Genomic DNA, 24,532 nt, shown 5'->3' with positions numbered 1-24,532 from the left:
TACTAACCGCTAAATAAATGATCGCTTCGGCTTTAGCATTTTTACGAGGTGTGAAAAGGTCCTCACAACCCGGAAGTTAATAACAAAGCTCCGACTAAGAATAGAACCAGCTTCGAGTTAATGCAAACCCAGTGACGTGAAAAATGGAATCCATAGGGAGCTACTTGCTAAAGCAGAGCGAATGTAGAGATTCCTAAAAAAAAATACCCGAAAAATTTCTGTTTTCTACTTTTTATATACAGATGTCGCTGTTAAGGGAAACGTTAAACGCAGAATAACTAAAAAAAATTATAAACAAGAAAACATAGAATCTAAGCGTCTCTTATATGGTTCTATCGATCGTTTCAGAAAGAAACTTAAATTATCCCATAAGAATATACCGGGTATCCCATTGGGTGAAAGAGATGGTTCTAGAAATTACAAAAATTTGTTTCGAGTTTCTGAAAGGAGGAGAAAGTATTTTTGAAATCCAACTATAATTTCGATATTTATCTTTATTACAATTAGCATTAGTTGCTAAAATGTTTATACCTCAAAAAATACTGCGTTTAGTTTATAGAGAATGCTTAATAAAATTGAAAGAGTAATTAATGGTGTTTTTTTCAAAAAAATTTAATGGTCTGTTTTTCTGGATAAATAAATTTGCCGCGTTTCTTAGCTGCAGCTTCTTGGACATTTAGCAATGACTAGGATTCATGTTGTTCTGCAAACTTTTTTAAAGTTTAAAGCTTATCCTAATTTATATTTAAAAATTGCGATTTGGTGATTCGCGGCTTCTTGTTCTTGTAGAGCCGATTGTTTCTCTATCGTACTTCTGCGGACCACTATGGAACTTCCACAAAATCGATGTAGTTTTATTATGCATGCATGCACCTTGTATAAAATGTCTTTTACGTCCCGCCGAGTTTCAAAGTTACGGCAAATATTGGTAAATACCCAGTAATAGCGATTTCCAATACTATTTTCTTCAAAGATCTCTACGATAAACGAAAACGGTACATAAGTTCTCTCCACACAGTTTACGTATAATCCTGTATTTATATCAAATTATCCCATCTTTTATAATTTTTCATTGACGGCTAACATTTTACCCAAAAAAACGGCAATTTTCAGGGTCTGGTTAAATAACTTTACCGATCAAGCTAATGGTAGTTTTCGAAAAAATAATTAAAAAATAGAAATATTTGGCGAGATTTGAATGTTGCCAGTTTTTACAGTTTACATGTGATTTTGGACTATTAAATTTGAAGTCGATAGCTGAAAATTTGAGACACCTATTACATTTTTGAATATAAGACAAAATATCCCGAACACCCGGTACAATGTGTGGAATCTTAAATTCAAAAGTTTTAGCTGCCCATACGAAATGTATGATCATGTAAAAGAAACTGACAATTGGAACACAGCCTCCTATTTTATGGTTAATATAATCATAAGGGGAACTCAATTGAAGATATCCATCCTAGGAATAAGCGAAACCTGGTGACCAGGAGCAGGAGAATGTAACATGGAAAACAAAAGATTTTACTACTCAGGTAACAATGACAGGGACCACAGAAGAGGTGTAGGGGTCATAGTCACCAAAGAAATATCTGGAAGTGTTACTGACTTTGTTCCCTACTCAGACAGAACAATGTTATTAAAAATTCGAACAAAGCCGCTTAACATCAACATAATCCAAGTGTACGCCCCAACTCTCGATAGAGGCGATGACGAAGTGGACAAATTTTATGGCGAGATAAAGGAACTTCTAGGGTTAACCAAGCCACACGAAATCAATATAATACAAGGCGATTTCAATGCGAAGATCGGTTCTTTACAAGCAGACGAAATTGTCGGTCCATATGGATTGGGTGATAGAAACCATAGGGGAGATCGACTGGTACAATTTTGCCAGGAAGAGAACTTTAAAATAACAAACACTTGGTTTTCGTTACCCCCTAGAAGACTTTATACATGGAGATCACCTCAGGATAATAAGGATATCATCGTTAGAAATCAAATCGATTTTATACTGATAAACAAGAGATTTGGCACATCACTCAAGCGAGTCTGTACATACCCGGGCGCCGACGTGCCGTCCGATCACGTTCTTCTTTTGGCTTCCTATAAAGTAAAGCTTTCACTTGTTAAGAGACAGCAACGAAAACCTCAGTTAGCTATTGAAAAACTAAAAAACGAAGAAGTAAGGACGACTCTGCAACAAAAACTAAATGATGGACTGGCGAGACTGCAAGAGACGATTGGAGAATATCAAGTCGACAATATATGGGATAGCTTGAAGAAAACCATGAACTCTGTTTCTCAGAACATACTAGGATACCGTCAGCCTGTTCCTAAGAACAAATGGATGACAGAGGAAATTCTACGACGTAAACATAAAAATGTAAACCCTGATCAATATAGTCTTTTAAATTCTAGAATTAGATCTGAAATCAGAAAAGCTAAAAGAAAGTGGCTAGAGCAAGAATGCCAAGAAATAGAGAGACTCCAACAGATACATGACACTCATAGCGAACATAAAAAGCTAAAGGAGGTAGCTGGAATATATAAAACCAAGGCAGCAATAGTTCTAGTCAACGACAAAAACGAGATAATCCTGGAAAAGGATGAAAGAAGAAGAATGTGGGAGCAATACATAAGAAAACTATTCCAAGACAGTGAGAGAACGGACCTCGAAATTAACCCTGCGGGTGAATCGTTGAGTGGACCACCGATAACAAAAGAGGAAATTCGTAAAGCGATACAACTTTCAAAAAATAACAAGGCAGTCGGACCAGATGAAGTGCCAGCCGAGATCATTAAGCAAATAGACGATGATAACCTGTCTTTATTGGAAGTTGTTTTCAATAAGATATACAGCACTGGCAGGTACCCCACAGACTGGTTAAGGTCTACCTTCGTTCCATTACCTAAAAAAAGAAATGCAAAAAGCTGCAAAGAACATCGATTAATAAATTAAATATTTCTTAAAGTCTTACACCACAGGTTATATAGAAAATGTGAGGACAGTATTAAAGACACACAATTTGGGTTTAGGAGTGGAATGGGGACACGGGAGGCTCTTTTCAGTATTCGCGTACTGGTTCAGAATTGTTGCGATGTAAAAAAGGACGTCTTTCTTTGTTTTGTTGATTACGAAAAGGCCTTTGATAGAGTGCAGCATACAAAACTAATCGAGATATTACAAAAAATGGATGTAGATGGTAAAGATGTTCGCTGCATTCAAAATCTATATTGGCATCAAACTGCACATATAAAAACAAACGAACTGAAAACACAAGATATAGAAATACGTAGAGGAGTGAGACAAGGATGCATCATGTCCCCACTTTTGTTTAACGTGTACTCAGAAGCCATTTTTGGCGAAGCATTCGAAGATAAGGACATCGGAATCAAAGTAAATGGAGTATATGTGAATAACATTAGGCACGCGGATGATTCTGTCTTGATAGCGGATAATATCCAAGACTTACAACAACTGATTACTCTACTAAACGACGCCAGTAAAAACTATGGAATAAACATAAATAGTAATAAAACAAAGTTTATGATAATCAGTAGGGACAGGGTGCCTTATGTAAATGCGCAACTCGTCGTCGATGGAATGGCTTTGGAACGAGTCAAGAAATATAGATACTTGGGTAGTTGGCTGTATGACGATTGGGACAACGACAAAGAAATCAAAGCCAGAATAGAAATAGCCCGGAGCTATTTTCTCAAATTTAAACGGCCTATTTCGGACACATAATGAGGAACCCAAAATATCGGCTTCTCCAGCTAATCGTCGAGGGTAAGATAGAGGGCAAGCGTGGCGTAGGAAGGAAACAAATGTCATGGCTTAGAAACCTAAGGGAATGGACTGGCTTGAAAAATATCGGGGACCTTGTACATACAGCAATGGACAAGGTAGCATACGGAAATGTGATCGCCAACATCCAATAGTAGTGGATAGGCAGCTGAAGAAGAAGGAACTCAATTTTCAGTTTTATGCGCATACTCTTTTACATTTTTGAAAATTACGAACAATAAATTTTTGAAATTTCTCGTTTGCATAAACGGTTTTCGAGAAATTATCTTTTTCTTGGACCCTTGCAAACGCAATTTTTAGTTTTTAAAAAATTCTTCCCGACCCCCCAATCCTCCAATTTCAGGTAGTTACGTCACGCGACTAAAGGCTATTTGCCCATACACATTTGAATTTCGGACACTTATGGCGTTTTATAACAATGTCCAATAAACAGTCGAAAATCGAGAAAAAATAAGGTGGATGCCGGCGTCAGGCCGGGCCCATTTTTTACAGGCTTATGTGTCTCGTAGAGGGTTACAAACAGACAGACAACAAATTGTTTTAAATACTAAATGTAGTTATATATATATATATATATATATATATATATATATATATATATATTATTATTCTCAGATATAAATGCCTACTCCAGTCGAAGAAGAATTACCCGTCCTTTGGCAGTGAGATATAGAGAGTATCTCGAAAAAATTAAGTTAATAAACCAAGGGAACTGATAGATGATGATGATGTGATAACTGCAAACAACTTGTTACCAAGAAGGAAACAATTCAGAAAATCTGAATTGGATGTAGTACCCTGCTTCGAACAACAATACCAGAAGTAACGGCAAAGTATGAGCGCACAGATTTACCCAGACTGGACGCAGTGAGAGCTTACAGCTACAGCTACAGAGCATACAATCCTTATCCACAAATATCTCCTTATTCCCTCTGAAGTGTTATATGCGTGAGGTAAATTTGACCGTCGGTCACATAAGCAGTTAGTGAGCAATGTACGGTTTGCAAAGAGAACAACATAAAATAAAACCGATTTTTGAAGACAACTTGAAGAAGGCACACATATTGACATATTTAAAAGACATCAACATATATAAGCATATATAGAAAATACTATGATTAGACGAGGGACATATGTGTGTCTATGCAATAGAGATTGACTGTAAGGACCCTAGCAGCCGATGCTGCATATTGGGGGTGCTTTAGTGGATAAACTTGGATTGCACAACTTACCAGGGAGTCCCACACTCCTTTGCGATTGCTACGAAGGCCGTCCATAAAGGATTTTACCTCCAATTGCCAAAAAAAAGTATACTAATAGGGATCTATCACCATGTGATTTCAAATACACAGATACAAATTATAGTTTTATTTTTACACATGCCTTAGAAACGCGCGGGTGCGAGTCTATAATATATTTATAATAAGATAAGCAAGACGTTTCGACCCACGTGAATGCAAATTTTTTAAAGCGGTAATAAAGATATTGTTATTGGAAAACTCCACGGTGCGGAGATCATTATAGATCGGGCAAGTGAATATAAGGTGGTAAATTGTTTCAAATTGATTAATGTTACATACGGAGCAGATTTGATCAGGTTTAATGAAGTAAACACACCCTTTCCAGAAAGAATTTCACAAAAATGTTATTACTCAATCTTAATTGTGCGATAATTCCTTAAATGGCTATCGACAATTGACAATTTAAATAGGTGAGTGGTATATCAGAGTATGCAAAGCTTTTAAGTAAAAATTCGTGTAGTGTGAACCAACCGCAATGTTGAGATCTGCGACAAAAAGTTTTGTTTTTAAACATTCTAGGATGTCATGCCGTCTTAGAGTTTGGTAAATGAAGCGTGTAGAACCTGTTTCAAGGCAAAGTTGATTTAGGAAAAAGATATTTTTGAAATAAATAAATATACATTTCATTGTGTTTTCCAAATTATTTCGAAAAATTGAAAAAAATTTGAACGGTTGCACAACCCTAGTCCTGTACGACCTTCAGTTATACGAGCGTAGATACTTCCGAAAAATTCGATTTTATCGATTTGTCCAAAGTAACAACGTATTTTAGGCGAAATCGTCAGATAAACAACAATATCGTCGAAAATGGAGGCAGCTGCGAAATATACGAATTCCATCGAGATCAATTTTAACGTCGCTCGTCATCAATCCTACCCAGACAAACGAAAACCCAAATTATTTCGGGTACCCCGTCGCAATCACTCCGCAGTTGCACCAATCGGTCGCGTCATGTCAGGTGTACCAACATCGCGCCGATTATTTCAGCATCGCGCTGCCATCCGCTCCTAATGAGACGTAACAAAAATCGGTGTGTATTTACACAGTTCGGACCGATTTAGTTCCGAGTCGGATTTAATTAACGGCCGAAGCGACGCCATTTCTAATTTACCCTCATTCTCGAGACCGTAAGGTCTTTCGGAGAAACGCCCTTGTATTCGCCAACCCGATCTGCTGATTTACGGGCCCGACGGGATGGACACTTTTTCCACCCGCTAACGTTCAATTAAGGAAAATTGGAATTTTCCGGAATGTTCAATATAAATCTGGATCTCGGTCCGGGCGCGTTCCGGGAAACGACATCCGACGTCGGCGGGACAGTCCGCACGCGTTTTGGTATTCGCGCCAGATGCCCTATTTAAAACAAAAAATTTAATCCCGGCGATATCCGGGGATTATTGGACGTCGGGAACGCGTTTGTCCGAAAGGGCACGACTTTTACGTATATAGACGCGTACGATGAAATAAAAATTCGAAAATACCACCGACGTATTCGATATTGCAGTTAAATATCTAGCACGTACGAAAGGCTTTTTGTTGCGCCGAAATGATTTCGGAGACAGCGCGGAAACAGTATGCAATGTGTGAGATCGTCACGCCACCGCACAGCGGTCGGAAAAGCGCGATTTGCGCGAAAATTCTACGAAGCCAATAACTTTTCACAAACTCGTGCAATTGTAACGGTTACAAATTTGGTAAAACGCCTCCTAATAATAATAATGATGACAATGATAATAGACTGGCGAACAAAAAAAATTAGGTCATTCAAGAAATTACAATTTTTTTGGAAAAAAATGTTTTCACTGAATCGTAGATCTAGTAGTTGGTAAATTACACAGGTCTACAGTAATTTTGATATTTGAAAACTATTTACTTATTTTTGGGGACCCTTTTTTCAAAAAACGCCATATTTTTGCTCTATACTGCTGCTATGTCATTTGTTTTATAGCGCCCCATATCTCAAAAATGTTATTTTATTAATATACATACCCATGACATGAACATGTTTGTTCCTTGTTAAGCATGATTTTTAAATGAATTGATTTTTATGAAATTAAATGTGATTTGGCAACACTGAATAGTTGTAAATTCCTCTGCAAAGCAACAGAGCTGGCGCAAAAGCGTCAATACAGGGTTGTAATCTGATTATGAGCAATTTGGTTGTATTGGTCGTCGTCATACTGCGTTCGAGGCAGTTGTCTTCGCTGTTGCATATTTCTAATGTTCTAGAAAGTATAAATATGGAAAGAAGACATTGTGTGAACAATCCAAATCACTTTTGTTATAGGAGTGGTGGTTATGTAGTAATAAAGCAAAGGCAAACTATAACTTCTTTTGTGAAAAATGTATACCACGCTTATTTTGGTGTAAAAATTGGTGACCAAGACAAGTCCTCCTCATACTATTTGTTCCGTTTGCGTTAAAGCATTAAGAAAGCGCAAAAAGGTAGGAAGAAATGTTTAAGCTTTGATGTTCCTATGGCATGACGAGAGCCTAGGAATCACAGTGATGATTGTTATTTTTGTTCGTGCAATGTTCAAGGATTCAAGAGAACAAATAAGAAGCAAATTGTGTATCCGTCAAAATCAGAGGAATCTAATTCCCATCCAGATGACTAAGATTTCACACCAGATTTCAGAGAGCCCAAGTGTTTAACCAGAGCGAATTAAATGAAAAAGAGTTATGTCAATATTCCACTTTTTCTACAGAATAAAAAAATAAATTATTTTAGAACTATCGTTTTATTTTTCGCATTAATATTTTTTTAATTACATAAAATCAGTCAAGCTAAGAAATTTTGTAAAATTATTCAGAAGCCTGTGGAAGTTTCTTTGAAAAATTATATAAAATCAGTTTTTAAAATAAAAACATCTGCCAACAAATTTTGATTTTGTAGTCCTGTGTTATCTATCCTACTCTATTTGGTTAACTGATTTTAACATTTAATCGGAAAATCTTATGTTGGTTTTCAAGATTATGTCGAAAAACAGAGAATGTCTATTATATACAAAGCCCAATTATTTTTTTTGTAACTATTTGGAAAGAGCGACAATTAACAATATTGAGAAAACCTAAAAATTAATAACTTGTATTGCGTCCTCTTGCGTTTAATACTACTTGTAATCGACGGGCCATGCTTTGAATTAAATTACGGATTACGTTCTGCTCGATGTTGTTCCATTCCGGCATCAGCAACTCTGTCAGTTCTTAGAGCTGGTGTATATCTTCGAATACGTCGTCCAATCTCATCCCACGCATGTTCGATGGGATTCATGCCAGGACTGAATACTGGCCGCTCATACCGCCTAATTCTCAGCTCATTCAGATATTGACTGAGAATTCTGGCGGTGTGGGATCGTGCATTGTGTAAAGACCAACCATAACCGTCTATTATCAATACAACCTGGGGCATATCTTTCTCCGAGTCTCCTCCATACTCTTCGACGTCCATCGGACCCAGTGAGACAAAAACAGGATTCATCGAAAAACAGGATATGGCTCCATTCATAATCATTGCAGTCTAAGTGATTTCGGGCAAAAGCTAATCTTGCTATTCGATGCCGTCAGTGCAATGGCGGCCCTATACTACGACAAGACAATTTGCTAACTTTAACATTTGTAACCTCTTGAAGTTGATTTCGAAGTCAAACAGCAGAAGCTGTTCAATTCCGCAATTTTCTTCGACCGGCACCTAGTTTTCTAGTGATCAAGCTAGTCTCCTCGTAGCATTGGTATACATTTTGTCCAGCGCATAGTCTCCTACCAACAATTCTTGCAGTTTACCGTTTTCCATGACCATCCAATAATTCACTACCTACTGACCGACGATGCGGTGATGTCTTGTTTTGTAAAATGAATTGTGTCTGTGGCTGTCTGTGCAGTGTTTGTTAAAATTTTGTCGTAGTACTTGAAAGTCGTATTTTCAAATAATATACAAATTTACAAATAATAAATTTATAAAAAGAATAAATAGAAAAAATGGTAAGTTACAACCCATTACTTAATTTTATTACTATTATACAGTAGAGTACCTATATTTAATTTACATTCATGTGAATTTTTAACTGTTTTACAAATTTAATATATTTATTTATATTTCTTAAATTTTCTGGAAATTTATTCTAAGTACAGGCTGCTTGGCTTACTGGATTGGAAAGTCCTTTATTAGTTCTGATGCTACAATTGTAAATATCGTTATGAGATCTGGTGTCATACATACGTCATTATTAAATATAATCTTCGTGTTAGACTTTTGTATTTTATTTATCACCTTACACATAAATTTACATTGTTGTCCCTTAGGCAATTGGTCTATTTATAAATCTCCGATTCTCTATTCAAATTTTCTGTATGCGTGCGACGATCATAATTAAATAAATTTTTTGAGAATTTATTTTGTAGAGTTTGTATTTTATAAAAATAAGTTGCGCCACATACACCCCATATGTGACGAGATAAGAATTGTAAATATTCATTTTACTACCGTAACTCAGATAATTTCGGCTTTTATATATGGCGCTGACCATTGGGTAAATTTTATTTGATACAAAATTAATATTCTCAGCCAGTTTAAACTATCATCCATCAGTAGGCCTAAATATTTCATTCGTTTAAAACGTGCTATATTCTTATTAATTATTCTTGGCATCTGTATTACTTTGTTTTTTTGCTTGAACAACATGAATTTAGCCAGTGCGTATATTTTTTAAATCAGAACGTATTATTTCTGGTAAATCATTGTCACTTTCACCGCTATAAAGAAGCACTGTATCGTCTGCATGTGTTTAATGCGTAATTTAAGACATATAACGAGTACAACAATGGACCTAGGAGTGAATCCTGAGGAACGTCACATACACTTGATTGCATTTCACTTTTAATATTGTTTATTTGAACATAATGTTTACTATTCAATAAATAAGTTCTTATTAGCCTGTAAAAACTATCTCTGAAACCCATATTATTTAATTTCGCTAACAAAAAATCTATACTGACAACGTCAAGGCAGATATATTTAGATATAAAAGAGAGCATTCCATTTTTAATAATAGTTTCTATTATTTTTGAGAAAACACGGTGTTGTCGAAACAATTGTCATGTCGTAATACGTAATTTCGTGAAAATGTGAACTTTTAGATCTTATTTATTTTGATAAATGGATTTTCATCAAGTAAAAGCCACCTCAGTTCTATTTTTGAGAAGGTGCTAATCAAACTTATAGGTGTATAATTACTTATGTCATCGCTACGCCCATTTTTATAGATAGGACAAATTTTACTAATTTTTAATTCTTCGGGAAATTTACCAGAAGTAACAATGTCATTGTTTAATTTTTTTGATAATGGGTATCAGTGCATCCTGTAAATTGACCGTAATTTGATCATGCCCAGGGCAGTATTTTTTTTTAAGATTGATATAATAGTTCTAATTTCATTGTTACTTCTAAATATAAGCTAGATTCGCAATAAATTTCATCAGTTCGTCTACAATATTCCTACCTCCATTCGAGAAATGATTATTCAACTCGTTAGCAATAGCATTAGAGCTGTTCACTATTTCATTATTTACGATTAATTTCTCAATATTAGTTTTATCACTATTGTTTTTCACAAAATTGTTAATAAACCTCCACTGTTTTTTTGAGTCATTTCCACTTTCATTCCATTTCTTTACAAAGCGATCATTTTTAAGAACTCTAATTTTATTATTTAGTTTATTATTGACTGCTTTAAATTCTCGACACAACTCAGTATCTTCCGTATTCACACACACTCTCTTGTATAATCGGTCCCGTTGTTTCATCAATTCTAGAAGTTACAATGTAATCTCACGGCTTCTGACTCTTTTTGAAAATTTAGATTGATTTTTTACAAGTGATTATTAGCGCAATTAACTCTTGAGATTCCCGTAAATAGATTTCTCTAATGCATTGTTTAAATATATATTTATGGTTCCCTGCAATAATATCATAAGTAACTATAGGCTTATGAATGTTGATATTTTTAGCTATAGTAACTAGTGGTCTACACTGATGTAACATGACATTATTTTGCACACTAAGTGTGCATTTATTTCTGTATATTTCTATTAGGCTATGACTATTTGCTGTCACCCGCGTAGCGTTCGATATATCTATTGTATTATTAATGACAAAATTGTTTAACGCTATTGCACTTTTATAATTTTTTAACTTTTTTTACAAATATTGCCGCACCATCTCCTTTACTTTACTGACATGAATGTATAGATTTATCCAATTCATAAAGACCAATTTCTACTTGATTTAAGCATGTTTCAACTAATAACAAAATATCACAGCTATTATTCTTTAAATAACATTGCACCTTGTCAAATTTATTTTTAATACTTTGAATGTTCATATACACTAATATTAATCCATTTTTGTTTAATTTTTTAAGTCTTCCTTGTCCTAGATCAATAAAATTTTGCTATTATCAGGTTTGTCTTAAAAGAATATTGAAATATTTAAACCCTTTTTCATTTTTAAACGTTTGAGCAGCTTTAAATAGTTCAAGATTTCGTTTCGATACATCATAGTTTAAATATATTTTATTATCTACCGTGTCTCCCAAGGATTGAGTAGTTAGATGCGATTTATTTTTCGATTTCATTAAACGGACTTTTGTTTCTTGTTTGTGAAAAATGACTTTAATGGGATTTACTTTGGCCATGTCCTTAGCAAACCGAACTGCTGTGAACTGGTTATTTACTAGTGTGACATTTAGTTGCTCCCCAATTTTCTTTACTACTTCCTTCAACTTTTTATTCTTATCATATGGAACACCCTGGATTACCAGATTGTTACTGTATTTTAATCCGGAGTTTAACACAATTTAATGTTTTTTTTTATATTTTGTACAGGTTCTGCGACATTCCATAATAAACGGGCCACTCGGTACATATTTAGAAAACTTCGTCACATATTTATAAACGTTTTTTAATTACCATAATTTATTTTATAGAGGATGGTAAAAGAGATATTGCCCTTTCTTTTACAAATTTCATCCAGCAAATAATTTAGTAAGATACAGTAATTTAAATAAAATGTTTTTTGCTTTATTTACCCTGCGTAACGTAAAAAATAGAAAAAAACTTATGAGTCAAAACTGAACAGCCCGCCTGAAGATCGGTCACCTGAACGTGTATATGTTCCGGTCGAACTGTCACTTAAGACTGTTCAGGTGGACTGTTGAGTTTGAACTGACAGGCTTACCGGATCGTGTGTAGCCGGCTTTAGAGAGATTTGTAAAATATTTCCCAGATTCCCCAGATTCTGAGTTTTGATTTTTTTACAAATTAAAAAAACTTTAGAAAAATATCTAATAATCGTGCCAAAAATATCAAAATTGTCTGGTTGTTGTTGCAACTTATAAAATACCAAAAAGAATTTACAAAAACTCAATACGATAACAGTCAGGAATCGAAAAAAATTACTACGATGATGATATCTGTATCGTTTCCCTTGCATTTCAACTTTCGTTGGATCGTCATTATTATAATCATCTGGTAGGCCGTTACTTAACCCACACCTGGATGAAGTATAAATTCGCAAGAAGTGAGTAACCAATACGGAGAAAATTATTTCAATTTATAATGTAACTGCAATAAATATTTTTCAAAACTGCGTGGTCACTATGAAAAATCACAACTATATACGAAGCTATCAGACACAAAAACAAAACAAATAAACACACATGTTTAACACAACAAAAAAGTGATGACTAACTTATTATTGGAATCCATAATATTCATATCAAATTCTTATACATATCCCGATGCGTTAAATTATCGAAGAGAAGATTGACAACGTTATTGATAATTTAACGTAATATTCACTGGTAAAAGCAAAATGCACTCTTCCTTTCGACTATAGTAAGATTTTGAATAACACTGGTTTTAATACTACGGAAAAATTTGTTAACGTCGGGCAATATTAAAAAGTGATATTGAATGGCACCACAAAAATACTTCTTGTTCTTGTATAATGGCATTTAAATCCAAATGAAAGCCTGTGGTTTTAAACCGCGGACAAGAGCTTATCGATTAAGCCAAGTTTTGGTAAAGTTTTAATTTGATAGCAGCCAACAAATAGTATTATAACAAAATAGCGCCGGAAAAATTATTTGAGTCTTTGATCACATGGCCAAAACAATAACAAAATAAAAATACATAACCAACAAAAATATGTTAAACTTACTGGTTTTTGCGAAGCGTGTGATCACTTTACCAACGTACCACGCACATTTTCCGATCAACCGCAACAAAAACTACCCGGCGCGCCACTATAACGAAAAATACACGTAACGAAAATACGAAAATATCGAAAAATTTAACACGAAATCCGATAAGTAGTCTAATACAGCGGCCATATGCGTTTTGGTATTGAAATAGCCGACGGCCGCGCCATCTCCGAATGAGCTTCGTAAGTTTCAGCCAGTGAGGCGATGGAATCTGTAGGAATGCATGCTTTTGCGTGAAAAACGTGTCATAATGAAACTTTGCCAAAGAACCGATCAAAGAATTTCGATTTCAGCGATCACAAATAATGAAAAAAATTTAACCCAAAAATTTCGCTTAAAATTAGGCGACCGCGACACGAACAATTCATTTTTATCTCTCGATATTTGCCGCCAGTCTCCGAATGTTTTTATCGATACAGGGGAACCGCGGAGAAATTAATTTTACGGTGTTCAAGATAATTGCAAAAAAGGAATAGCGCGGGGAGAGCTTTTAATTAAAAATTAACAAGCTATTTCTTTCCGTTCGTTTGCGAAATTAATTTCGTCCGTAAATTGGGCTCGCTTTTGAGCGATCTGCGTCGAAACATCCGCGCACCCACCACGGTGGCGGGAAGAGAAACAAAATATTATTTCTGAAGCCTTCTTCGTAGCCGATAAATAACGGTAAACAATCGAAATGAACGGAAAACAACAGGGTGCCTGATTTGTCCGCGAAAATGAAATATTAACAACGATTTTTTAGATTTAATTGGAAGGTAAACCTACAACGACACTGATAAAAAGGATTCCTTGATATGAAGAAATTTGACATTATGTTAAGGTCGCTATGCATTTCAAATGGACGAAATGAATGAAGTTTTTGAACCAACACAAAAAAAAATTTGGGGCAAATACCCTCATTTTGTTTCGATTAAAATTATATACAATTGAGGCATAAACTTATAGTTTTGTTACAAAATTCGATGATTTTATTTTTTCAGCTAAAGTTACGCGAATTTAATGCAAGACCTTCATTTTTATCATAACTTCATAATTACTTTGCCTCAAAATTCTAAAGTTAGAACAAAGATGTTTGGAATAACACCAGCAAATAGTTGAGTAACAATCTATGCCCTCCTAGGGCAAATTCAATTAGAATTTTTCTTTCAATTATTTTGCGTTCTTTGAAATTTAGTTAAAAATTAAAATTTAAATATCCGTTCAAAAAACAAATTTTGAAACAAAATATAGTTACATATATTTAAAAAATTACACAGATTTATTATCAAACACGAAATGGACTTACAAAACTATTGTAAAATAGATAGGGAAGGGAAGGAATTGCCCATTACAATATTGACGAGATACTTATAATAGCGTTTTGTTGACATACATTTCCAAATAAATCTGTAAATATTTAGGAATACAAAATTAATTTGTTTTAATAACATATACAAACAAGAATACGATAAATGTTTTACATATGGTATAATTTTAACTATAATAGGTACTTACTTTATTTCCTTATTCAATTAGTTCAAGTATTCAAGGAGTCTATGAGTGTTTGTAACTTGATTTTGTCTCCAATATCTTTGAATAGATCATCGATTTGATCTTCTGACAGATATACTAGAATATCTGCTCCATCTATATTCTGTTCTAAAAAAAATGTTCGAGTCAGTTTGGTTATTTGAGTTTTGTTTGTTTTATTACGTGCCTATAAGGCAACGTCAGCTAGGTTCTAACAGGTGTTCACTTTCAAATTTCTGTGTACAAGCAGCACTAATAATCCCAAATCGCTTGTTAACCTTGACCTTTTAGTTGAAAACTTGAAACATGAAAACAAAATATTAAGCTTACATAAAATTATTAAAAACCGGTAAACAAAATGCAGCATGACGACATAACACAAACTCAAAGTGAATTCGTGTCTCTAGACTCGCACTGCAAACAATAATACTGAAGCCCTTTTGGTATAGAAAATTCGTTGCTTCAAAATAAAATATTGAAAATCACCTTGCTATTTAAATTTTTAATTCCTTAATATTTTTACGTTTAAACTCATCAGATATTGGTATAAAAAATATTAATTTTGATTTTGATTCTCGTTTCCTCCGATTTTAAACATAAATTTTAAACCATACAAATGCAAACACAATTTATATCTTGTCTGTTCATAGAGAAACTAATATTGTTTTTTTAGTTTCTCAGTATTGTAAACTGATTTAAGATTTTAAATTGCACTAAATTTCTTAATCAAGATATTTACTGGCCTTTAAATATTTTCATCCTATGGCTTGAACACCACGTTTCAAGAAGATTTGTGAATTCTTCTAACAAGGGAAATGTTCCAAAAACATCATTCTTTTGCCGGAAATTGGGTACTACCATAAACCATAAACCAATAAACCATAATTACCATCCAAAGTCTCAATTTTCAGTGTATTAAATAAGACACTTTATGACACGTACGGTAGCAGCAGATAGCACCTCCATTTCACGGAGATAATGAGTCGACTAAAAATGAAGTAGCCTTTGTTTTTTAAAAAACTGGAAGTTAGTGTCAGCAGCGCTTTTATTTGTCTACGTATAAGACATTTTTGTTCAGTTTGGGAATAACTTTTGTATTTAAAAATTTCGTGATTGATGCAGCATCGTCCAGAAACGCTAGTTTGGCATTATATAAGTTTACTCACTTGAAACACTCCAGTATTCCAAAATAAATAATATCATGATCATAACTCTCGGAAACAAGCTGAAGTTATACCCGTCCCAAAGAAATAGTGTCCAAGTGTTGCATATGATTTTAGACCAATCAGTTTTTTGCCCACCGTATCAAAGTTTGTTGAAAAAATTGAAGCACACTTCTGCTTTGTTTCATGTTACTGATGAATGTTGAGAGCAGATCTTGTCTCATACTCTTGGACGATAGTAAAGCGTTGGACACCCTTGATCACTCCCTTCAGTGAGCTAAACTGAAATACTTTGGGATAAAACGTCATGTCAAATGTGATTTTAAAAAATGTTGTCTGCCGAAAACACCAAAGAGGAAATAGAAAATACTCATTCAGATTCAATACTTCTCTATTTTTCCTAAATTTTGAAGTTTTCATCAAAACGCCGATGATACTCAGTTATATCTTATATTTTCTTGCTAGTTAAGCTTTAAATGCTGCTACTAAAATGAATTTGGATTTGAAAATAATTTTTGAGGTGTCTGCGACTTATGACATCTTATTGAATACCACCAAAACGTAGATGTTTTTATTTGGAGCTAAAAGTGAAGAAATTGTAAGAAACGCTCATTTTAAGATTTTGCTAAATGTTCAGATCAGAGAATCTTTTTTTCTTCGGACGTTTAAACTCTCTGATTTGTTGGTATTATCACATGTCACCTTTTGCTATAGTACCATCTATGACTTCAGCTTGTATTCGTTTTAGCTATAATCTCCGTATCTCCAACATCTCAAGCTGGACGAGCGTTGTGAAGTCCAGTCGGCCACCTTTGTTTTTTTTTCTAAACTCTAACAAGACTCCATCATACTTGTATGATAAACTTTGCAGAGGAAGTGATATTCAGAATCGAGACACCCGCCATTGTTTGAGATATTGAGTTATTACACTTCGGTAAATTTCCAGATATTTTTCGGCTACAATATCAAAAAAATATTCAATGAAAAACCTTATGTTATAACCTGCCTCCCCACAATAAAGCTCTTGAAACAAGCATATATATTGTTTATTAGGCCAACCAGCAAAAGCGTATAAGTTTATGATGTGCGGATATTTCTTCTATTTACGATGTATATATGGGTGTATACTTTCGTAATAACAATAGTGCTATGAAATAATAGTAAATTTTATGGATATAAATTTTGCGATAATTTATTTGATATTTTTTTTATTTAATCCATTTTCTATGTTTTTGAGGTTCCATGCAAGAACGCAATTTGTGAATGCCGCCACTCTTGTATTTCAATTTATAATGTAATATCTTGATTATTAATAAAATCAGTTTATTATTATTATTATTATTATAGATCCGGAAGAAGTTCCAACAGGAAGGTTGGCATGGAAGATATCAATCTCCTGACACGTAAGTCGATTTTGCTCTATCTAGTATAGGAACAGGTTTTTTTCTGTTAATATACTCCCGTTACGACCGCACTGTGCATCTACAAAAATACAATCAAGATCGATACGTTATTTTTTATAAATAATTTATAGGTTCCGTCCCTTTTTCTTATCTAAATCGACAAGCTATATAGTACAATATTAGAGAAATTGCGCAAAATTATCTACTGTTTAACAAGTTAAAAAAAGATGATCGTTTACTCGTGGATATTTGTGGGATAACAATAAATCATTTCCATGGATAACATATAAATTCGTTGTAAGTTCAAGCCTGTCTCGTAACAACCTAATTCGATTTTATGTTATTAACCATCCATTGAAACAATTTTCGCTATGGAATTAAATCAATCTGTGGTAAGCAGGAAGTCGGAGGTAAACTTTCGTTTTGAAAACGTGACTTTAAGTGCGTGGCGCCAACAAGCAAAACTAATTAAAACTCTTTGACGTTTCAGCCTCAGTGCAAGTGCCGACATGTGAGAGAGACCTAATAAAATTCCAATATATCATACGAAAAAATCTCCGACGCCTTGAAAACGCTACTTACCAATATTTTAAATGCAAAAAAGAGCATAACAAAAAAGAACGGTTTAATTAAGTTTCACTTTATTTATTGTTCCAAATTTCTCTCAGCGATTTCGATATATGCTCTAACACGATCCCTAAACGATTGAGCAGTATTGGCTAGCATTTCATGACTAACACTTTAAAATACTTCTCTTATCATCTGTTTCATCCTCATTTGCTTTGGGGGCGGTTTTATATTCCTTATCTTTAACATATCCCCACAGAAAATAGTCATTCTTGGTTAAATCAGGATATGTAGGTGCCCATCTAATCGGACCATCTCTTTCTATCCACCCTTGAGGAAATAAATTATTTAAGTAATTCGTAACTTGATATGTAAACTTGCCCAATTACTGTATTTTCAAAAAAATAGGCCTTACGACGTCCATTTTCATCATCATAAAATGGGGTTTATTATTAGCATAATAGTGAAAATGTTGCATATTAACACAATCGTTTTTCTGGAATGTCGATTCATTTGTAAATAACATATATTCGAAAAAATCATCTTGCGCAAAAGTTCTTTCTTATGCGCATTCACAAAATGTTGATCTCATTTTGTAAATATTTTCATAAATGAAGTAGTATAAGACAAGGATGTATAGCAAAATATTATTCACAGAACTCTTAGTAATATTGGGACATTTGTCGTACACTTAAAATATCCCCAGTATATCCGGTCAATGTCCCATTTAAGTCGCATGTCCCGAGATATGTCGAGGATATTCTTAGGATATACGTTAGCATATATACCAAAAATATACTGTAAAATAAAACCCAGGGTTATCCTTGGAATGGATAGCTTGCTCTAAATAGATGGCCTGAGGATAACTCCTAAACAAAATGAAACCTAATAAGTTAAATTTTGAACAACTGAGAAGGAAAATACTTGTTTTTTTAGATTTGTGGTGTTTTGGGAGACATTTTATTGGCAACTTTTTTGTGCACATCTACATCGACGTCAGTGTTGGCAAGTCCTAAAAAAAACGGAATCAAACCTTTAAAATCAACATGTTTTTATTATTTTCGGACACGAACGAAACAAGAAACGCTTTTTTAATAAAAAATACCACAGAAACTAAGGATTCATCTAAGTAAAAAAATTACAAAAACGTAAAAATAATATATTGGTTTATAAGATCCCATTTGACAACACTGTTTCAACTAATGACGCAACTACTCGCGGTCGTGCCGTGCCAGACTCGCTCGAGTCTCGACGGCTTCTCCGTCTCGTCGTTCGCCATCTTTTCAACATTGTTTTTCTTTCGGCATTCGGTATACGGCGACTTGGCTTATATTTTGAGTATTTTGTGTGCTGTGCTTCCTGCTTTCAGTACTTTCATTACAGTTATTTTTTGTGGTATTATTATTATTGAAGAACAAATAATTTATGTGTAATATAAGATTCGATAAATTCTAACCAGAACGAACCATTGTTGTGTCTACCATCGTCATGCCTTGTTTTTTATTATTTTGCTAGGTCAATGAGATAGCAAGATCAGGCGGCGGCAGCAGTTGTGAGTTTGTAAAACAAGCTCTGACCCCCCTGATTTCAAATGAACTTGCAATGAAATTTAATTTGTTGGGCATGAATAAAAAGGAGAAATTTTCCAAATTGAAATTGGCCAGATTAATATTTGGTAAGTAGATATTATGTTTTTTCAAAAAAATAGGACGTAAATGTAATATAAATAAAGTATAAGAAATATAGTTTAATAAAATATAAATTATGGCGATTGCTTAGTTGATACTTCTTTTAAGGAGTGATTGCTGGACCGAGTTAAGATAAAACTGACTTTTTTTTAACCTGTATACCTATATTATACGTTTCAGATTACATATCTTTTTTGATTCTAGACTTCCTTTCGTATCTTATTGCTTTGTTTTTGAAAAAAAAATCCACTTTCTCTTCATGTTTTTTGAGCAGTTAAGTTTAGGCATACAAAACTAAACTAATTTTTTATTTAATCATCATGTCTTTGCTATTTAAAAAATATCTAATATTGCCAACAAGTGACTTAATGTGGGCAGCTTTAAATTCATCAAGAATTTATACCGGTGTTATCTTAAACCTCGAATATCTCAAAAAGTAAGTAAAATTTAAATATAAGATAAATTACAAACTGACCCTATTTTTTGTCAGAGAATAGATATCTGAATAAAAATATCTGAAAATCTTCAGATTTTGTTAATTGAATTCTCCAAAACGGCACCACATATTTGGGACTCCCTGTATAAACTGAGGCGCATCTGTCAAGCTGATTGAGTAGTGCATCATCTCCTTAATCTGTGGTTAAATTATCTTTTCAATATCTGGATCAATAGAGTCACAACCCAATTTTATAAGGGGCAATCAAAATATGAAAAAACACAACCTCAATTTCTACCTAAACTATGCAAAATTCCAATAGGAATTTCTTAAGAAAGTGTCCTTTAAAATAACAGAGATGATCAACGAAATTATAATATTTTAAATCTTCAGGAGAGTCTAAGATACTTTTGTACGAAACTTTTTTCGTATCTATTAATTGTGAGTTATAAAATAAATTATTTAAGTTATGACACGTTGGTTAATTTTTTGCGGTAGAAATGATACAAAATCCGCAGAAATGCATTTAAATAAATATCCTGAAAGACGTTAAACATTGGTAGAGCTATATTTAGGCATCTAAAAGTCAAGCTTGTCATCTGCGGGAGTTAGTTTTGCTAACGTTAAAAGGATCAAAAGATCGATGGAAATTAAGAACATTTTGTATTGCAAAGCATGATCGACAGATTTCATGGTTATCGTGAACGGCCTTGCCAGATATTTCACCATGACGATACTGTTATAAGGAAGGCATTGTGCCAGTGGTCTATTCAAAGAAATATCGAGATACCAAACTTTTTCTTAAAAGTCCGTTGGCCAGATGTAAATCCACGGCTAGCAAGTGAAGTTAGGCATCGAGTGAGTTGTTGATTTAACGTTGGCTTTGGTATTTTGGGTACGTACAAAACTGGGCTACATTTTTTCGATGATAACTTAAATTCTGACAGATATTTAAACGTTGTAGGAACAAACCTAAGAGGAGATCTTATGAACCTTCCACTAGCCCTCTGCAACAAAAGTTTTTTCAAAAGAATGGCGCACGGCCACACAATGCACAGATTATTACGAACATCGCGACAGGTGGATAGGCAACCTGGAACCAATCAGATCAAAATCACTTCATACAGTAGGTCCAATGGAAACGTTGGAGAGTTAGGAGAAGCTGTTACGAAGCGGTTAACAGTTCTGTGAAGCGGTGTTGAGAAGATTTATGTTATGCAAGCAACAAAACGGCGGATTATTTGAATATTACTCAAAGGTATGTATGAAAGTGTTACTGACTTCTTTTCTCGAGCCTCTATCTTCAATTTTATTGACTCCTTTCTGGTCCACTCATTATTAAAATGTGTTATAAAGCTGAATACCAATATCAAAGCCTACTATCCTGAAATCTTATTTTTGTTATTTTTCGGGATTTATCTTGACTAAACATGGTTCAAGAGCATTTTTAGAGAGGAATTTAAATATGTAGAAATTCAATATGGGGCCCATAAGAAAAACGAAAGTGATCGGCCTTTTTTCTATGCCCTTTTGGCATCGCCGTATCCTTTTAGCCATATCCTGAAAATTGTGGTTTTTCAAATATGGACCTTTTCCTTTTCACTCTGCATCTAAGTAATGGTATTAATTTAAAATAAAACAAAGCTAGATTATTTTTTGGCATATATATACACTACTTTCCTACCGTTTAAGCGAGCCTGTATCTCTCGACATTTATATCATGTTCGTCTGAATACTCTGCAAACAAGGTGTTCAATAAAAAAAGTGCTAAATTTTAATTGTTTGTTTTAGTCTTATCTGTAACTTATTTTTTTTTAAATGAAATAATAAAACGTCAAATAAATAAATATAAATACAATGTTATAAGACAAGTGCAATACATCCCACGAAGACAATAAATAGAGTTTTCATTCCACACGAATTACCTCGCAGGTGGAAAAAATACTGTACATAATGAATATTATTAGCTAAACTATAAACTATTTGGACAACTTTAAACTCTACCTTGGTAGAGGAACCAAAAAAAAAAGAAAGAATATTGGAAAAAGAAAAGAAAAAACATTAATAATTCTGTATTTTGTTTCTAGTAAATAACTAATAATTCTTAAATTACTAATTTCAACATAGTAAGCATACAGAGTAAATGTAGATACAAAAACTAAAAACGAATCATAAGCAAATAATGGATAAATTAGTTATTAGTTATTTTTCGAATATATTATACTATGGATTTCATCTCAAAGTATCATCTCAAAGTATTTCATTTCATAATAAATGTTATTAATCTTTTTATACATAACGAAAGTGTTCGACTATTAAGCAATCCTATTATTTTTGCGAGCATACCTGAAAAATTTGTCTTGTTGGATAACACTTATCCCTTTTATAAATAATTTCTAAAATTTTTGTGAAATGTTAATTCCCTCTAAATATTTTTTTGTCAACCCACCCCATACTAAAATTCCCTAATTTAAATGCGATTTGGTGGGCGTATAGTACAAGCTATTAAGTTGGCATAATTCTAAAATTTTTGTGCAAAATCTGAAAATTGGTGTAAGTGATCTAAGTTTATTTGTGATATATTCGGAGTGGTGTTCCCATCATAAATGACTATCAAAAATTACTCTAAGATACTTAAATTTATTACAAGTTTGGATGTCAAAGCTACTCGAGTTTACTTTAAATTTAAGAGTATCATATTGCTATAACAATTAGAAGGCATAAGTATCGTTTTTGTAGAGCTTATGCTAAGTTTGTTGTTATTAAATGTATTCAACTAGCATCGTCTGCAAATGCAATAGCGCATGCCCCATCGAGCACCTTAGTTAAAAAGAGTACAGTACAGTTCCTTGGGCAACTCCACAGGTCAATTCTGAAGGACCGCTCAGAACACCATTTATTTTCACGGACTGTCTTCTATGACAAATGTAGCTTTTCAGTAATTCTAAATCTGCTCCTGAAGAGCCAATGTTTTCAAGTTTTTGATCAGCAATGAGTGAGAGATGGTATCAAATGCTTTTGCAAGATCAATGAAAACGGAGAGGGATTTAACACTTTTATCAATGAATTGTATACTGTTCAAGTGAAGTCCGCCAATGCGTCCTCGATCGACCTTGCCTGCCTGAAACCATATTGCTCTTCCGATAAAATATTATGAGATTCGAGGTTCGAGATTGGAAACGTTTGATTTTTCACTTGTTTTGAACAAGCGTTTAACTATAGCTTTTTTAAATAATTCTGTAAAATGTCCATTTTTAATAGATTGGTTTATTAAGTGAGTGAGAGCTTCTTTGATATATTCTGACATTTCTTTTGGAATTTCTGATATTAGACCAACTAATCCCGGTATTTTTCTAGGGTTTAGTGACTTTATTGCTTCTAGTAGTTCAGTTGTATCTGTAGAGTTAAACTTAATTTTTTCAACAATAATTTCTTCAAAATTAGATTCGCTGCCCATTTTAATGTTTTCACCGATATTACAAAGGTTATCATTAAAGTATTTTGCCATTTCTTGATTGTCGTGAATTGTACTATTATCAGATTTTTTGATTTGTTTTATTTCTAATTATTTAATATTAATGATTATACGTAATAATACATTTTTATCAACTTAAAAAAAAAGCAAATCTGAACTTTTAGAACAACAGTCAATAACTGAACATGGGCATAATGCGATTGTTGAACGTAGAAAGCTCTAAGCTAGGACCGTTTGAGCAATCGTATTTTTAAAAAACTGTTGCCCGTGAAACTCGCTCAATAAAACCCCGAATTATTGGTTCGTCCCCCGTAGAAACCAATCTTGCGCGAGACGCGTTACCGACAACATATATATCTAGGGTTTTATTGGGTTTGTACTCCCAGACGGGTCCGGATTCCTGAGGGGTTGGTTTAAGATAACAGGTTTAGAATGAGCTCAGGGGTGAAAATGGCGAGCATTAAAATCTATGGAGACTTGAATAACTGCGGGCCGACGCTAGCGACATAGAGAATCGGGAAAATGAAAGAAGTCGGAGGCGTTGTTTATCCTGGCGGTCGAGAAAACAGTTGCCGTAGATCGAGTTTGGATTGGTTTACCGAAAAGTATCAAAAACGATACCCGAGAAGCGGCAACAACTAAATAAACTCACATTAAAATAATTAGCAATCGTGGTTTATTTACTTGCCATTCGTGGATATTATTGAAGTGACTGGTAAAATTTGTAACACCTCATTTAACGAAATTGGTTTTATGACGTTCGAGACGCGCCGAAAATTAGAGATGTTAAGCGTGTAGAAAATTACACGTCTAAGGCAACACACTTTTAATATATCAGTTTCCGTTTGATAGCAAATTATTTCGCGTTATTAAATAATCCCCTTCGAGCAACTGAATTTATCCGGGACGATGGTAGGG

At 33.8% G+C, this 24,532-nt stretch overlaps 2 protein-coding genes and 1 long non-coding RNA gene across 12 annotated transcripts in view; 2 read left to right on the top strand and 1 right to left on the bottom strand.

Moving 5' to 3' along the window:
* Nucleotides 1-24,532, bottom strand: part of LOC132698809 (tyrosine-protein phosphatase Lar) — a 1,212,853-nt gene that overhangs the window by 782,751 nt on the left and 405,570 nt on the right. For 6 of the 10 annotated variants that reach the window (XM_060665113.1, XM_060665107.1, XM_060665115.1 and 3 more), the window contains exon 1: nt 13,331-13,494. The exons of the other annotated variants lie outside the window; for them this stretch is intronic. The gene's annotated coding sequence lies outside the window, so the exon portion shown is untranslated. Of the gene's footprint in view, nt 1-13,330; nt 13,495-24,532 lie in introns of those variants that run through there. 10 annotated transcript variants of the gene reach the window in all.
* Nucleotides 1,508-3,751, top strand: LOC132698620 (uncharacterized). The gene is made up of 2 exons (XM_060664812.1): nt 1,508-2,871; nt 3,301-3,751. Exons 1-2 carry the CDS (start codon nt 1,508-1,510, stop codon nt 3,749-3,751), a joined length of 1,815 nt encoding a protein of 604 aa, XP_060520795.1.
* Nucleotides 19,281-21,391, top strand: LOC132698575 (uncharacterized). Its single transcript, XR_009618395.1, has 3 exons — nt 19,281-19,690; nt 20,826-21,034; nt 21,104-21,391. It is a non-coding gene; the product is annotated as an uncharacterized LOC132698575 (long non-coding RNA).

The sequence above is a fragment of the Cylas formicarius genome, unplaced genomic scaffold (assembly GCF_029955315.1).
Source record: "Cylas formicarius isolate icCylForm1 unplaced genomic scaffold, icCylForm1.1 PGA_scaffold_2__14_contigs__length_35257938, whole genome shotgun sequence".
Lineage (NCBI taxonomy): Eukaryota > Metazoa > Arthropoda > Insecta > Coleoptera > Brentidae > Cylas > Cylas formicarius.
This window is presented reverse-complemented; position numbering and strand designations above follow the sequence as displayed.